General features: G+C 35.6%; 1 protein-coding gene across 5 annotated transcripts in view; it reads right to left on the minus strand.

Moving 5' to 3' along the window:
- RPS6KA3 (ribosomal protein S6 kinase A3) overlaps window positions 1-17,423 on the minus strand; it is a 116,423-nt gene that overhangs the window by 78,560 nt on the left and 20,440 nt on the right. For 3 of the 5 annotated variants that reach the window (XM_025373627.1, XM_025373631.1, XM_025373625.1), the window contains exon 2: window positions 5,405-5,461. In XM_025373627.1, coding sequence (XP_025229412.1) covers window positions 5,405-5,461 — 57 coding nt within the window. Of the gene's footprint in view, window positions 1-5,404; window positions 5,462-11,194; window positions 11,296-12,213; window positions 12,308-17,423 lie in introns of all 5 variants that reach the window. The other 2 variants (XM_025373629.1, XM_025373628.1) reach the window with 2 other exon arrangements.

Raw genomic sequence — 17,423 nt, forward strand, 5'->3', positions numbered from 1 at the left:
ATGAACTACTTTGTTAATGAATGACTAGATGCAGTTAGAATATGGACTACGCTACTGTAAGAAAAAGATCCCCAAATGCGACAACTCAAACAAAGTAAGTGCCTTTTTTTTTTTTTCTCTCACAGAGCAGTCCATAGGTTAAGAGCATACTTTTGGGTGAAGAGGTGTCACTAGATCATTACGTATTAAGGGACCCAGATTTCTTCTCATATTATCCATCTTCTCTACTGTCCTGTCCTAGTCAAAAGTGGCTTATCATTACATTCTGCATTCTAGCCCACGGAAAAGGGGCCAATGAATCTGCAAGAAAGCCTACCAGCTGATGACCTCCATACATACATTTATTATCTCACAGTTTTGGTGGACCAGGAATCTGGGCCAGCAACCATGTGAGCTTAGAAGCAGATCCTTCCGTAGTCAAGTTTCAGATGAAACTCTACCCCTGGTCCACACCTTAATTTCAAGTCTGAGAGAGCCTCTGAACCAAAAGATGTGGCTAAGCTCTGCCCAAATTGCTGGTCCACAGAAACTGGGAGATAATGTGTGTAGTTCTAAGCCACTAAGTTTGGAGTAATTTGTAACACATCAAATAGATAATACAACATCTCAACATTCCCTATGTAAATTATTAGTTGACAAAAGGAAAACTTCTAATTATATATAAAAGGCAAATACAATTTTAAATTATAAGGTTAATACATATTTTGACAATCTTTTGGATTTAATATCATGTAATAAATATTAAATACCAGGCTTTGATCTGACACCTAAGCCTAATTTGTATAATCTGGAATGATCTGCTCAACAGCCTCATATGCATTGCAGGTAGTATCTTAGTCCTCCATCTTTCTGACCTGTCTCTAGAATGCAGGTTCTTGCAGATGTAAATCTACTAAAGCCATGAGTAGGAGAAAGTACAAACCATATAACATCACAATGGAAAATGCTTTTAGACTACAGAGAATAAAAAAATTTGGAGGAATCTGGTATGGTGTTGCCATTTAGGGTATGCATAGGCTCCTGTGGCAGCAAAAAGGAAAAACACTTAACTCAAGGTGAAAGTGGAAGTGGTAGTTGTATTGGGAAGACATCTCAATTGAAATGATATCTAAACAAAGATGACCAGAAATTAAGTAGTGGGAAAAGAATTCTGAGACAAGGAACATTGCCTTTGAAAGCCCGTTAGCAAAAGAGAAGCTGATACATTTGAGTGACTGGACTTTCAGTAGAGAGTAGAGGTGTGCGGCTAGAGAGGATGTGGAGAGAAGTATGCAAAGCCTTATTATGCAGGGCCTGGTAGGTCATGTTATGGAGGTTGGGCTTTTGTTTAAAGGAACCATAAAACTATGGAGGTGTTTTAAGCAGAAGGTTAAACTGATCTTATTCTTATTCTTCCACAACTGACAAAATGTTCATAACAATTTGTTTGATTTCTGAAAAGTTAACACTCCTAAGATGCTAAAAACATACAGAAACACCTAACATTTTAAATATATATATGCAATAACCAGATGGAAAACATACCAGAAAAAAAAATCCCACTTTCTACATAACAAAGACTATAAAACTATAAAATACCCATAACTTACCTTAACAAACTTGTAAAAACAAGTACAAGAACTATATGTAAAAAACTATAACTTTTTTTTTTCAGACAGGGTCTCACTCTGTTGCCCAGGCTGGAGTGCAGTGGCATGATCATAGCTCACTGCAGCCTTAGCCTTACACTTCTGGGTTCAAATGATTCTCTGCCTCAGCCTCCCAAGTAGCTGGGACCACAGCACCTGCCACCATGCTTGGCTTATTTTTTAATTTGTAGTAGAGACAGGGACTTGCTATGCTGCCCAGGGTGGTCTCGAACTCCTGGGTTCAAGCAAACCTCTTGCCTCAGCCTCCTAAAGTGCTGGGATTACAGGCATAAGCCCCCACGCCCAGCCAAGAAATCATAAAATTTTGATGAAGAATGTAAAAGAAAATCAGAAAAAATGAATGTTCCTGAATGTGAAGACTCAATATTGTTAAAGTAATTTTTCATGTTAATCTGTACATTTAAGGCAATTCTCATAAAAATCCCAATAAATTTTTCAGAAGTACTTGATGAACTGATTGTAAAGTTTATCTGGAAGATTAAATGTAGGACTATATTTATAAGACTACATATAAGACTTTTTACAACAGTAAAAAGGTGGGAAGGTTTGCTTTACCACATTAACAAAAACATATAATAAAATGACAGTAATTGAAAAAGTATGTAAAGTCAAAATATTCAGGGGGGTTGTGGGTTGAATTGTGCCCTCCAAATAGGTATGTTCAAGTAATCCCCAGTAATGGTGAATGTGACCTTATTTGAAACCAGCGTCTTTGCAGATGTAATTAAGATGAAGTCATATTGGAGTGGGATGGTCCCAATCCAACGACTAGTGCTCTTATGAGAAGAGGGAAATTTGGACACAGACACGAACAGGGAGATCATCTGATGCCCGAGGCAGAAAGTGGAATGATGTATCTACAAGCCATGGAATGCCAAGGACTGCTGGCAAACACCAGAAGCTGGAATAGGCAAGGAAGGAACCTCCCCGAGAGCCATCTGTTGTTTTAAACCACCCAGTTTGTGGTAATTTGTTATGGCAAAGCAGGAAACTGATACAAGGAGTATAAGGCAATTTTATATGTGATAAAAGAGGTATCTCAAATGAGTAGGAAAGAATAGATTTTATTTATTCAATAAATAGAGGTTAGGACAACAGGCTATTTATCTGGAAAGAAAAGTTAGATTTCTACTTCATACCAGGTACTAAATTCCAAGCGGATCACAGATCTAAATGTAAAACAAAACAAAAAACACCAAAAAACTATAAAAGATCAAAATGTAAAAGGATTATTTTTATAACCTTAGTGGAGGGAAGGATTTTCTAACCAAAGCATGAAACCCAGAAGCCAGATGTGACCATTTAAAAATGAAAACTTCTGGCCGGGTGCAGTGGCTCACACCTGTAATCCCAGCACTTTGGGAGGCTGAGGCAAGCGGATCACAAGGTCAGGAGTTTGAGATCAGCCTGACCAATGTGGTGAAGCCCTGTCTCTACCACAAATACAAAAATTAGCCAGGTGTGGTGGCGCGTGCCTGTAATCCCAGCTACTCAGGAGGCTGAGGCAGGAGAATTGCTTGAACCCGGGAGGCAGAGGTTGCAATGAGCTGAGGTAATGCCACTGCACTCCAGCCTGGACAACAGAGCAAGACTCCTTCTCAAAAAAACAAAATAAAACAAAACAAAACAAAACAAAAAAAACTTCCGTACATACTACAATGAAAGACACATAATCAATGTTTAAAAAAACATATTACAAGATATATAACAGACATGGAGTTAATATCCAGAATATATGCAGAGATTGTACAGACCAATAAGGAGACAACAAGTAACTCCAAATAAAACTAAGCAAAACATAAAATAACAAAGGCCAATAATGTATGGATACTCAATCTCACTAGTAATCAAATGAGATGCAAATTAAAATGGGAAAGTCAGCCAAGCATGGTGGCTCACGCCTGTAATCCCAGCACTTTGGGAGGCCAAGATGGGTGGATCACTTGAGGTCAGGAGTTCGAGGCCAGCTTGGCCAACATTGTGTAACCCATCTCTACTAAAATTGCAAAAATTAGTCAGGCGTGGTGGCAGTTGCCTGTAATCCCAGCTACTCGGGAGGCTGAGGCAGGAGAATTGCTTGAACCTGGGAGTCGGAAGTTGCAGTGAGCTGAGATCATACCACTGCACTCCAGCCTGAGCAGCAGAGCGAGACTCTGTCTCAAAAAAAGAAAAAGAAAAAAAAGGGAAAGTATTATTTTTCTAGAGTCACTCAAATTAAAAATATTTTCTGATAATACCTAGTGTTGAGTAGGCAATACTCAAACAGGTATTCTCATATACTGAAATTCTGAAGGAAAATTTGATAAATGTCTACTGAGATTTAAATGTTTATACCCTTGGTTTAAGAACATCCTTTTCTAAGACTATATCCTACTGAAACACAAATTCACAAAAATAAATAGGGGAATATTACATTAAATATAGGATATTCATAAAATAGAATACTGTAACTGTGTAACCACTTTAAAAAGAGGTAGATCTGGCTGGGCATGGCGGCTAACACCTGTAATCCTAATGCTTTGGGAGGCTGAGGCGGGAGGATTGCCTAAGGCCAGGAGTTCAAGACCAGCCTGGGCAATATAGCAAGACCCCATCTGTAAAAACAAAAACAAAAACAAAAAAAAAAACCACAAACACTAAAAAAAAAAAATTAGCTGGGCGTGGTGGCATGTGCCTCTAGTCCTAGCTACTAACAAGGCTGAGGTGGGAGGGTTGCTTGAGCCCAGGAGTTTGAGGTTACAGTGAGTCATGACTCTACCACTGCACTCTAGCCTGGGTGACAGGGAGAGAGACCTTGTCTCAAAACCCCCCACAAAACAAAAAAACAAAGAAGAGGTAGTTCTATATGTATTGTCATACAAAGATGTTCAAGACATGTTAAGTAAAAAGAACAAGTTGCAGAATATGTAAGACTATAACTTAGCTGTTGACAATGGTTATTCTGTGTGTGGTAGTAGGGAACAATTTATTAATTCATTTATGTAACATTTAATGAGTGTCCATTATGTGCCAGGCACATTGGTTTAGTTACTGGGGATTCAGGAGTGAACAACAACAAAAAAACAGATGAGGAAATGGTGAATGTCCACTTTCTATGTTAAACATATCTGTAAAGTATGACCTTTATATTTTTGTCTTTAACAAATTTACGGTCAATTTGGTTATTTAAAAACATAAGCTTTAGGCCAGGTGCAGTGGCTCACACCTGTAATCACAGCACTTTGGGAGGCTGAGGTGGGCAGATCATCTGAGGTCAGGAGTTCGAGACCAGCCTGGCCAACTTGGTGAAACCCCATCTCTACTAAAATTACAAAAATTCAAAAATTAGCCAGGTGTGGTGGTGAGCACCTGTAATTCCAGCTACTCAGGAGGCTGAGACAGAAGAATCCCGTGAGCCCGGAAGGCTGAGGTTGCAGTGAGCTGAGATAGCACCACTGCACTCCAGCCTGGGTGACAAGAGCAAAACTCCATCTCAAAAAATCCCCAAGAAACAAAAAAACATAAGCTTTAGGCACTAATGAAAAACTTTCAACAATATAAAGCAATCTGTTTTATCACTCTCTTAAAATCACTCTTATTGTACAGTTTTTAGAAAGGTCCCTGGCATACTCAATAATGTAGTCTGGTAAAGTTAATGTGAAAGGATCGACAAGTTTCTTACACTGTAAAATGATTACTCTGTTCAGTTGAAAAATAAGAATAATTTTACAGTATTTCATTTATCTATACCCTTTGGGACAGAATATTTTACTTACAGTTTGTGGGTTAATCTCCTCCTCTCCCATAGGTTCATCCATAATTTGTTGTCCATTCTGTGAAAAGCACAGCAAGCAGAAAGTTACCAAAACAGACCTCACATCAGTTAAAGTTAAATGAAGGCAGACAACAACAAAAACTGAGGAAGATTTTCACCCCTAAAGGGCTCTAATGAAGTAGAACCACCATATGAGTATGCAGTTGCTAAATTTGCAACAGGATGTGCTTCAAAAGTTAATTATTTGAAACTATAAAAGCATTTTTTCATGGAAAAATATAATAAATGATTATTACCTTTCCACGTGAGCCCTTGAGTTTAATAGTTAAATGCATTACAAATGGTCTCACTTAAGCCTCACCAAACATTATTTACAACAGTGTATAGCAAAACACATTCTAAATTCCAACTCCATTCATAATTAATCAAGGGAACTGATTAATTACTTCAGAGAAAATTAAGCCCAATCTCTACATCAAAATAAATTCCAGATGGATTAAACATTTAGATGTGAAAAAATAAAATTATACAACTATTAGAATATAGGTGAACAATACTCATGGGGTAAGGAGGGTTGAAATCATAAAGAAAAAAGTGACATTTGAATCTATAAAAGTTTAAAACTTCTGCCAGACACAAAAAAAGATAAAAGACAAACTGATTACAAAAAAAAGGCAACATATAACAAAGGGATGGTATCCTCAATACATAAAGAGCTTTGTTTTACAAACCTGTAAGAAAAAACGATGAACCTCAACAGAAATGAGCAATAAGGGAAAAAAGAGTTCAGCCTTAGTACTCATCAAAGAAATTCATTTAACCCAAAGACACCTTTTGCCTTTCAAATTGGTAATGATTTACAAAACAAAAACAAAAACAAAAAACCACTCAGTGTTAACGAGGGTATGGGGGAGAGAGCACTCTGGACATACTGCTGGAGAAAGTGTGAATCAGCACAACCTTTCAGGAAGGCAATCTGAGTCTGTATTTTAAAAAAACCAAAATACCACACATAAAATTTTGAAATGTCTCATCGATTCTACTTCTTTTTTTTTAAAAAAAGTAGACAAGTGTACAAAGATGTACATACAAGAATGCTCACCATAACTTTTATTCCAAAAAGAACTTCAAATTGAAAACCTAAATTCCTAACAATAGAGAACTAGTTAAATATATTATGGTACACCCTTATAATGGAATACTATGCAGTCATTAAAATGATGATAAAGATGTAAATTCATTGACATAGAAAGACAGTCACATGTAATAAGTGAAAAAGCAGTTTACAAAACGATATGGATTGTAATGATCCCATTTTAAATAAATATATACATATTTCAATGTATATATTTTTATGGGGAAAAACTCTGGAAGGATATACACCAAAATGTTAACAGTGGTTATCTCTGGGTGGTAGAATTTTAGACAATTTAAATTGTTTATTTTTGCTTATTTGAATATTCTAATGTGTCTACAATGAATATGTATTATTTGTGTAATTTTTAAAAACCACAAAAACAGAAGTCAGGAACACATAGTTTCTTCTCTCATTCCCTCACTGGAAAAAGGAGTAGCCATGACTATTAATTCAACAAGTATACAAGGATCTAAGCTAACCACCTTTGGAGCATTATCACCTGGGAAATAAAAGGCAGCCCACCTATCACCTCATACTTCACATGAGGCAGCTGCTCTAAATATGAACTCCCCTCTTTGTTCTTCTCATCCCTATTACCATCCATCCATTCATTCATCTCATTTCATTCAAGCTATGTTCTAGGCACTGAGCTGGAGATAAAAGTTAATAAAACATAGCCCCTATCCTAGAAGGTCTGTTGACCTTATACAAAGGGCACCTTTCATTTTCACCACTCATAGAAGATGTTCCTAGATTAGGGAATGCCTATGTAATACTATGAAGCACAGAAACAGTGCCAAAATTCAGGAAAAGATAGGGAGGCAAGTATAAAATCTTTATTTTCCTAAGGTATGTTCAAAGACTATAACACTGCCCATTTCTTTGGTATAAAGACACTAGTGTATCTCCACAATATTTATTTTTCCTCAAAGTGACAACCATTTATTCAACTGACTACTGGTTGTTCTTATCCAAATGTACCAAAGAACTAGCTCCTAACAACTGTGGCTCTGTTGTCAGACACAGAGATTCAAATTCATATTCTTACCCTATTAATTATGAAGCCTTGGACAGGTTCTTTAAACAATCTAAGCTTTTCAGTTTCTTCATATGGAAAATGAAGATTGAAAAGTCTTATCTTCAGAGGGTTGTAGTAAAGACTAAATTAGTTAAATGATATAAAACTCTAACCACAGTGTCTGGCACTTAGTAAACAATCACTGTCAGCTAGTTTTCTTACGTCCAAAATTCAATTACCTCACCTCTGGCCCACCAATCTGTTCCCTCTCCTATATTTGCCATATTAATGAATGGCACCATCATTCATCTAGCAGCCCAAACCAGAGTTTTTCATTAATTGTAAACAGTTATCGTTCTGTAACACAGACTTGCCCCCATGACTCCCCATTGTGTGGCGTTTAGAACCCTCAGTCTAACTTGAGCTACACGTATGTTTTTCATAGGAATAAAATTTAAGAACCATCTGTTCCTTGCAATTTTTAATGTATGCAAAGCAAGTATCACAACTTATAACTTACTTTTAAAGAAAACTGGTACAGGAGAAACAGCACTAAACTTGGAATTCGCAGACCAAGGATAGAGCCCTAGGCTGCTGCTTATAAGCTTTATGATTTGAGGCAATTCAGACTTTCTCTTAGCCTATTACTTTACCTGTTCAAAATGAGGATACTTGTCCTGTCTACCCAAAGGATTATTACCAGGCTCAAAAACGAGATAATTCAGAAGAAAGAACTTTACAAATGTTAAAGAGCTGTACCAATGCACATTATTACTAAGGTGAGGTAGCCTCATGAGGATAACATACTCTGTAAAGTCCTTCTGATCTTGGAATTTAAAAAATCTTTGAATTGGTAAGGCATCTCAAAAGTCTTCTGTTCCTACTACACATAATATGTTTCAATTCTTTCTACTCCGTTCTTACTTACGCTTAAATACTACCAGGACGAGAATGTACTACCTCACTAGGCACTATAATATCTCTGAAAAAGTACTGCCTGCTACATGAAATTTTTCATTATATAGCAACTTTCCTCAGCTGTAAATTCTCTTTAAGAGGATTACTAATAAATGATGACTAACTTGCCCGTACTCTATCTGCAAAGTCACAGGAAGTAAATCTACAGCTATGACTCTAATCCACCCTGACTCTTGTCTTTTCCAGATAAGTTCCTTCAAACATTTCTTTAAGACAGATAAGACTCATCACTATCTTCTTCTCTGAGCACACTCCAATTCATCTTAAAGGGTGGTATATGGAATTGTATATAATTAACATTTCAACCCTCAAACGACCAATGCAGAGTAAAGGTCATATTACCTCCCTTGTCCTAGAAAATAAACTTATGTTAATGCAATTCACATATGCATTATTTTTGGAATGCCCTCAACACAATGCTGACATATCAAGTTTTCTGATTAAATCCTTATCTTCTTGCACTGCAACCACACCCTGCATCCTCTATTCATACCTGTTGTTACTCTTAGTTCCATGAATAAAACTTTATTTAAAATTTTTGATTCACCTTTTTCCAGCTCCCATCCATTGCCACAGTCTCTATACATTAGATTCCAAATCTGTCGATCAGCCTGTTCACTATTTTCAGCTTCACGTCATCTCAAATTTTACAATAAACTTTCTTTTCTCAACTACTCACCCAGTTAATAGTATAGTATATACTAACAAAGCAACTTAAGAAAAAAATTGAGTGAAACATAATCTGAAGGGTATTTTATGCTCTACATTTTGTAAAAACATCTACCTCCTGAGTTTAGCAAAAATTTAAAATGTTGAACAATTTAATTTTTAAAGCAGCGAGCCAATGTTATCCTACATACCAGTGAAGCTTTACAAAGCTTTTTCTACCAAAAAAAGCACCTTTATTCAAATGAAACTTTTCTATCACTTCATCAAAACAAGGATTCAAATGTTATCTATCAGAAATGAGCAAAGAGTTACTTCTGCAGTTAAGTTTCCCATTTGGAAAATGACCCTTGGTTTTATTAGAGATTAGGTTACATGGATTATCAGTCTTACGCAGTATTTTACTTTCTACTGTTTCCTAAGTTTAAGGAATAGTACTTGTTAAACAAGAAAATATATTTCTCTAATTTTAAAACACAAGTGGGAAAAAATGTGTTCTAAAGCTGGCCAGTACCACGTTTAAACCCCAACTCTGTCAGTTACTGGTGTAGTTACCTGAACTTGGGTAAGTTATTTAACATTTTGAGCCTCAGTTTCTTCACTCACAAGATGCAGATAATATCTACCTCACAGGGATGTTGTAATTAAAAAGATCCACCAAGAGACAGTGTATGCTCAGTAAATGTTATTTCTTTTCCTCTCTTTTGCCTCAATTGACAGTGTAACATTACATTTCTACATATAACTTCTAAAGATGTAATGCAATGAAGAAGTATAGGAGAGTGATGAAACACCTGTTCCATAATTCACTACAGTCAATTTTCCACTAAGCAGGGTGGAAGAGATCATTTTGTATGTGCTATATTTTTATACAATGTAGCTAGAGAATGAGTATGGACAAAAAATAGTTTAAAAGTGAGGCAAATGTATTTATCCTCTCTCATCCCACCATAATGCCTTCCAGCCAAAAAATTTCAGAGCCTGGCAGATTGTATATATGCAAATGTGATGTGAAATACTGGAAAAGGTTAGGAAATGCTAATCATGCTTTACTTTGTTAGCCTGAAATGTGTATAAAGTCACACATTAGAATAACCTACAATATGGGTCTCATCAGAACAAATCAGATAAAGGAGACTGTTCCCTTGACTTTCAGCAGGAATTGTTTTCAATGTTGTAAAAAATTATCACCTAAGATCATCTTCCAGGCTTAAAAAGGAAGAACAATTCAAATCAGTATTTCTGAATCAAGGTTTCAGGAACTCTAGAGTATTCCTAAATATTTTAAGGAAAATTCTGATGTTAAAAATATTTTATTAATTTAAAAACTTTCATTTTAAGCAACTTTATTAAGCAGACTGCTTTGTTGTAATGGCATGATACAACAATGTACTTTTCCAGGCTGCTGTCTGATACCTCTGAAAATATATCATTAGTTAAAAAAAAATACTTCCATTTCAGCAGGAGATCATCATGTATAAGTATGCTAGGACCAAAAGATGATCTGTGACTGATAAAATGCTACCTTGAACTCAGCAGGGTATACCATCTACTGACATTCTCCTATCTAGAAATGAAATGGACGTACGGACATTAAGAGAAGAATCTTCAAAGAGAGGAACAGTCTGAAATAACAGGAAGGGAAGAGGAAAAGAAAAGATTCAGAGTCCTAGTATATTAATATGGAGACCCAGGTTGTAGGAATGAGCAAGGACCATACTTTTTTTTTTTTTTTCACCACCCTCAGGTTTCCACAAGTATATCTACCTTCCAAACTCCCTGATATCAGCAGTGGTTTTCCTGTCCAAAAGCTTATGCAATAGGAATTCCATCATGAAGGTGCTGAGCATGAGGCACTAGGCACCTCTCTCAAAATGTGGTTAAGATACCATCAAATTGTTCAGAATCCAAAGAATCTTCTATGCAATCACATTGAAACAATAAGAAACAAGCACTTTATATTCTTAATAAGGAATGTATATAATCCTTACCAATGTGACAGGATTAAGAATCAGCTCCTCATTTATCCTAAGGAAATATCAGAGATGTGCATAAAGACTTATGTACAGTGATATTCATCATACTCATTATACTGAAAAATAGAAAACAATCTAAATGACCAACAAGGGACTGGTTAAATAAATCATAATACATCTATTCATATGTAGGAATACTATGCAATGGTTAAAATCAGGGCCTCAAAGAAAATTTAATGATGCAAAAAATATGCTTGCAATATATTAAATGAAAAAGGATACAAAACTATATAGTATGACCCAATTTTGCATCCCTTCCTCCCAACATGTGTGCATGTAACTGGCAAAACATATATAAAATCTCATCAGTCGTTACCTGGGTCATAGGATTTTCTTCTTTGTACTGTATTTTCAAAGTTACATGCACTTATTATGTATTAATTTTATAAAGAGAAAAACAATACATGTAATTAGAAAAATCAGTTTATTTCTAGTTAAGGTGCCCTTATGCCTGCTTATTCCTCTAGCTACTTAAGGTCTGTTAGCACCCAACACTGTTCTATTTTCTAGATGAGGGTAAGAATGACCTCTGGTTATATTTACATTTTTATGTTTAAGAGGACCCTTTCAGAAACTTTTTTTTTTCCTGGTCCTGTGGTTGTGGCAAGTTTCAGGCCGGGATCCACCTCATGTTTTTTGAAGTGTTACCGTCTAAGGGGGATTCTGCTTATGAAACAAGAGTATGTTGAGATAAGAATAAAGAAATGAAAACATAGTAGCCAAAATTAAATCTGCATTGTGAATAGCAAGTATTAAAATTGACACTGCAGAAAACGGAATCCATGCCACAGAGGACAAACTTGAGTAAACGAAAAAAAAAAAAAAAGAAAGAAAAGATTTAAAAAACTATGGAAGACAGACACAGAAATAATCTATGAATAACAGATGTTCCTAAAGAAAAAAGAAAAAAACAGGCAGTTTAATCAATCAAAAGTATAAGGAAACTTTCCAGTTCTGAAAAAAAAAAAAAATACCTGAGACTGGAGACTGAGAAGGTTCAACAGAGATCATCAACACCAAGACATGTCCTGGCAAATGTTTTTAAATTTCAAGGATAAAGATATAATCCTACAAGCATACAAGCAGAAAAAAATAGGTTATTTCAAAGGAACTGAAATCAGACTGACCTCAGATTTCTCCTCTGCAACAATAAAATGCCAGAAGACAATGAAGTAATCACTTACAGAGAATTGAAAAGGAAAAGTTATGATCTAAGAATTTTATACCTCATCCTAGTTTTTCGTGTTCAAAGGTCACAGGAAATTATTCTTAGATCTGCAAAGTCAAATTTTCACCATCCTGGTAGTTTTTTAAAAAATAAATTGTTCAAAGGTACATCCTAGACCATCAAAAGAGAATAAGAGACAAAGAATATTGAGGTAGGAAAGAACTGATGAAGTATACTGACACCAACCTAACATTTAGAAATAACTGAGTAAAACAGTTAATTCCACTAAAAGAAAAGGGTTCAATAATGAAGAATAATCGACATAAGTATATAAACAATATAAAAGAAAAAACACTTCAGAAAGTTAAAAGTAGGATTTGTAACCTCAGGCTAAATTAATGTGAACTCAAAATAAAAGAGGTAGTGGGAGAAGCCAAGATTCTAAATTCTCTTTCCTAGAAGGATATTTTAAAACCATTATTTTTAGTAATTATCCAGTAAATATAAATTTTGGAATGTTTTGAAAAACCATATAGTAACCAAGAATAGGTATTACAGTTCAAGTCACTAAAGATAATAATTGGCAGAGACTATTAATAATACTTTATGCAGGCATCACATTCAACCCTAACAACATGAGTCAGGTATAATTATTCCTATTTTATAGTCAAGGAAACTAAGGCTCAGCAAAGTTAATTACTGAATGGCAGAAGTAGGATTCAAACCCAGATCTTTTTAGCTCCGTAATTCTTTCTTCTATATTTCATAAGCTCCTCAAACAAAACAATTTATATGGAAGAAGAAAACAACGTCACAAGAATAAAAAATGTAAAATAATATGACAGAAACCGTTCCAAAAGTAATAATGTAAGAAATGTAAAGTGTAAAGTATCTAATTATACAAGGAAGTGGCTTGCTGGATATTAGATATTATTAAAGAATTACTGATGTTTTATGAGTGATGATAGTAAGGTGCTTATGAATTTTAAAAGTCTATCTTTTAAGAAGTATAAATGCAAATGTTTATCGGGGGGTGGCTGGGGGAATGAGAAGAGGAAGCAGAAATGGAACAAGATTGGCCATGAGTTTGATAATCCTTGAGGCTGGGTTATGGGAATATGTTGGTTCATTACACTACTCTCTCCAATCTGGTATGTGTTTGAAATGTTTGATAATCATAACTTTAATAATCACGTTATATTGTTTAAAAAGTAAACCAACAACTATTTACTACTTTAAAGAGAAACCCAAACCAAACAGATAAGTATAAAGAAAAATAAAACAAGTGTTTATAACATTAATACCAAAAATAAAATGTAAGGCAAAAACCTTAAGCTGAGTAAAAAAGTCATTTGGATTAAAGATATAATCAAGATTGAATACACACAGTAATAATGATTGCTATCATTTACTGAGCTCTTACCACATACTAGGCAAATGCTAAGGACTATTATCTTTGATGCTTCTTAACAACTTTGTGAGGTATTATCACCAGTTTACAAATAAGGAAATTAAGCCAAGATAGGTATGTCAATCTTTCTAAGCACTGGATCCCCAGTCCCCTAGCAAAATGCCTGGCACACACAGTAGGTGTTCAATAAATATTTGCTGAATACATGAGTAAGTCTAATATACTGCCTAAGGCTAATAAGTAGAGCCTAAATTCTAATATACTGCCTAAGGCTAATAAGTAGAGCCTAAATTCAAACCCAAATCTAATTCTAAAACCCCTACTCTTTTGTTTTTTGTTTTGAGATGGAATCTGGATCTGTCACCCAGGTTGGAGTGTGAGTGGCACAATCTCGGCTCACTGCAACCTCCACCTCCCGGATTCAAGGGATTCTCCTGCCTCAGTCTCTTGAGTAACTGGGACTACTGGTGTGTGCCACCACATCCAGCTAATTTTTGTATTTTTTTTTTTAGTAGAGACTGGGTTTCACCATGTTGGTCAGGTTGGTCTCAAACTCCTGACCTCAAGTGATCCATCCGTCTCGGCCTCCCAAAGTGTTGGGATTACAAGCGTGAGCCACCGCGCCTGGCCCTAAAACCCCTACTCTTAATCACATAAAAATCTTTTAATAATATTCCATAGTAAGAGTGCAGAGGTTTATTTCCTTCTGTGTATTTTCTACAATTAGCATGTATCACTTTTTAAGCAAAAAAGTCATTAAAAACAGTAAATGCATAATAGTATTGAACATTTAACCATGACTAAACCAACCACAAAACACAAAAGCAGATGCTTTGGAGAATATAACATAAATGGAAAGAAAATGGATGGGAAAATTTTAGTGCACTAATATCAACTAGCATAATAAATAAGGACAAAGCATTTGAAATAATTTATATTAGAACAGGCAGATACTGAATTTTATAATGTAAAAAGAATATGGGTTGTTTTCAACTTTTAAGTTTCTATGAAAAGTTATAAAAACTGACCATGTCACCTAGGATGGAGTGCAGTGGTGCAGCCTTAGCTCACTGCAGCTTCAAACTCCTGACCTCACACAATCCTCCCACCTCAGCCTCCGAAAGTGCTAGGATTATAGGCATGAGCCACCGCACCTGGCCAGTTTAAAATTCTTAGAGGCAGGAATTACACAGATCACATTTTCTGATTATAATAAAATACTGAATAAGGAAATAAAGCACTCACTCAGAAATTAATATTCTTCTAAATAACTACTGGGTCAAGGAAATAAGTAACAGCTATCATTTATTCATTGCCTATTTTGTTCAAACTACAGTGCTACCTGTGTTACACATATTCTCTCACTGAATCCCAATTAATAATTAAAAACATCCATGAGGTAAATTATTATGTATAACAGGGAAGAAAAAAAGTTAGGTTGAGATTTTAATAACTTGTCCAAGATCATAGAGTTATTAAATCTGCAGATAAGATAATTAAATTCAAGTTCAAATACAAAGCTACTACTTACATAGAAATGCTGCTATATTGCTTAGAATTCATGTACAAGCATCTAGCTATGCTCATTTTTCTTCGTTCATAAAATAGTTTTGTAATAAAAGTGGAGAAAACGAGTTCTTTAGCACAACATGTTCTGAAAGTATTTATTTGTTAAACACACTATTCTAGGAAGGTTATGGTTCATTTTTCTAACATATCATTGATCAGATAAAATATTTCAAATTACATAATCTCCTAAAAGGGATTCCTTTAAATATATCCATTTTTATTAGGACAAGGAAAAATGAAAGAAAACATAAAAATTAGGTAAACAAAACAGGCAATATAAGGAAAACATGACTTGCCACTACATTTATTTCTAAAACCTGGTGTATCCTTAGAAAAGTTGCTTTTTTCTGGTACTTATCTGTAATCCATAAGAGTTCTATGGAATCTTGGCCAGCATGGATTTGAAAGTCTGCCACTAACTGTGGGCAAGCCCCCAAGCCTCTCTAAGTTGTGGTTGCTTCATCCATAAATATGTGACTATCCAGGAGCTCTCCCAACTTGAAAGTTTTATGATCTTCTATAAAACTTTAAGGATTAAAGTTTTAGATTAAGTTATTTAAAATTTTGGGGGGTTTTCGTACCCAAGGAAGTTACTGATTCTATGTTTAAAGCTGTTTTTAACGTTACTTCTAAGTATAACTTTTTCTTCCACTTCTGCATTCAGAATAGTTTTATCTATACCTGTCAGTGGTGCTTTTGTTCCCCAATGTAAACATAGATAATGCCAAAGAACTGACTATATGAATGTTGTCAACTAAAAGAAAAAAATAAAATATTGGTTTTTGTGCAGATTAAGGGAACTTAAAGCAATTTTATAACTTCCACAATCTGATCTATTAGTTTACTAGAGAAAATCAGTAAAGTGTCAATTTAAAAAATTGGGATCTACTCCTAAGCCTATTCCTGCTTCTCCAATACCTTCAAACCCTCTTAGTACACAATGGCATTGGTAATATTTTCCAATCTGCCTGATGATCAAAATTACCTATGGTTTCTGTTAAAGATACATTACCTGGACCTATCTCAGCCTGACACTGAATCAGAATTCCCAGAAGCCCCATGGTTAAGTGTATTATTTTTTAAACAGGCACCTTAGAGGATGCCTGTGATTAGACAAGACTGGGAGGCCAGGAGCGGTGGCTCACACTTGTAATCCCAGCACTTTGTGAGGCCAAGGCAGGCGCATCATGAAGTCAGGAGTTTGAGACCAGCCTGGCCAACATGGTGAAACCCCCACCTCTACTAAAAACACAAAAGTTAGCTGGGCATGCTGGTGCGTGCCTGTAATCCCAGCTACCTGGGAGGCTGAGGTAGGAGAATCACTTGAACCTGGGAGGCGGAGGCTGCATGAGCTGAGATCACGCCATGGCACTCCAGCCTGGGCAATGGTACGACTCCATCTTGGAAAAGAAGAAGAAGAAGAAGAAGAAGAAGAAGAAAAAAAAAGACTGGGAAATCCCAGTGTAAACATCATGAGCTCTGGAGCCTGATACATAAAGTTTCAAAGCCTGGCTTTGTTCTTTATTACAGTTGTGACTTTGGGTAAGTGACTTACCATGAATCTGTTTTCTAATCCATAAAATTCGTATCCTAATTATGCTGGAGGTTGTGGTACAGTTCAGTATGCCCAGCCACACTGGGTGTTTAGGAGATGTCAGCTTCTCTTTCCTCCTGCTCATCTTGTCAGGGGAAACAACAATTACTATTATTTGAGGGGATTTTGAAGAGCCCCTTGCCCTAATGGGTCCACTTTCATTTCTAGGGCTAAAAATCTGAGTTCTGGATAACCCTTTAATGTATTACTTGGATTGGCTAATTCAGGAGTCCTACAAACAAGTTAAATGATTTATTCTGGTTTCCAGAGGTTTAATGAAGCCCTCCTACCCGAAACAGATATACCATTATGCTGGGCTTCAAAGTCCAAGTTTTTACTTGCTGTGACTGTGGCAAAAATCATTCAAACCTCTGTTTCCCCATCTGTAAGACAAGTCATGCTAAATGTCTACTGAACTAATAAACATTATTGATAACATAAC

Source organism: Theropithecus gelada, chromosome X, assembly GCF_003255815.1.
Source record: "Theropithecus gelada isolate Dixy chromosome X, Tgel_1.0, whole genome shotgun sequence".
Taxonomy (NCBI): domain Eukaryota; kingdom Metazoa; phylum Chordata; class Mammalia; order Primates; family Cercopithecidae; genus Theropithecus; species Theropithecus gelada.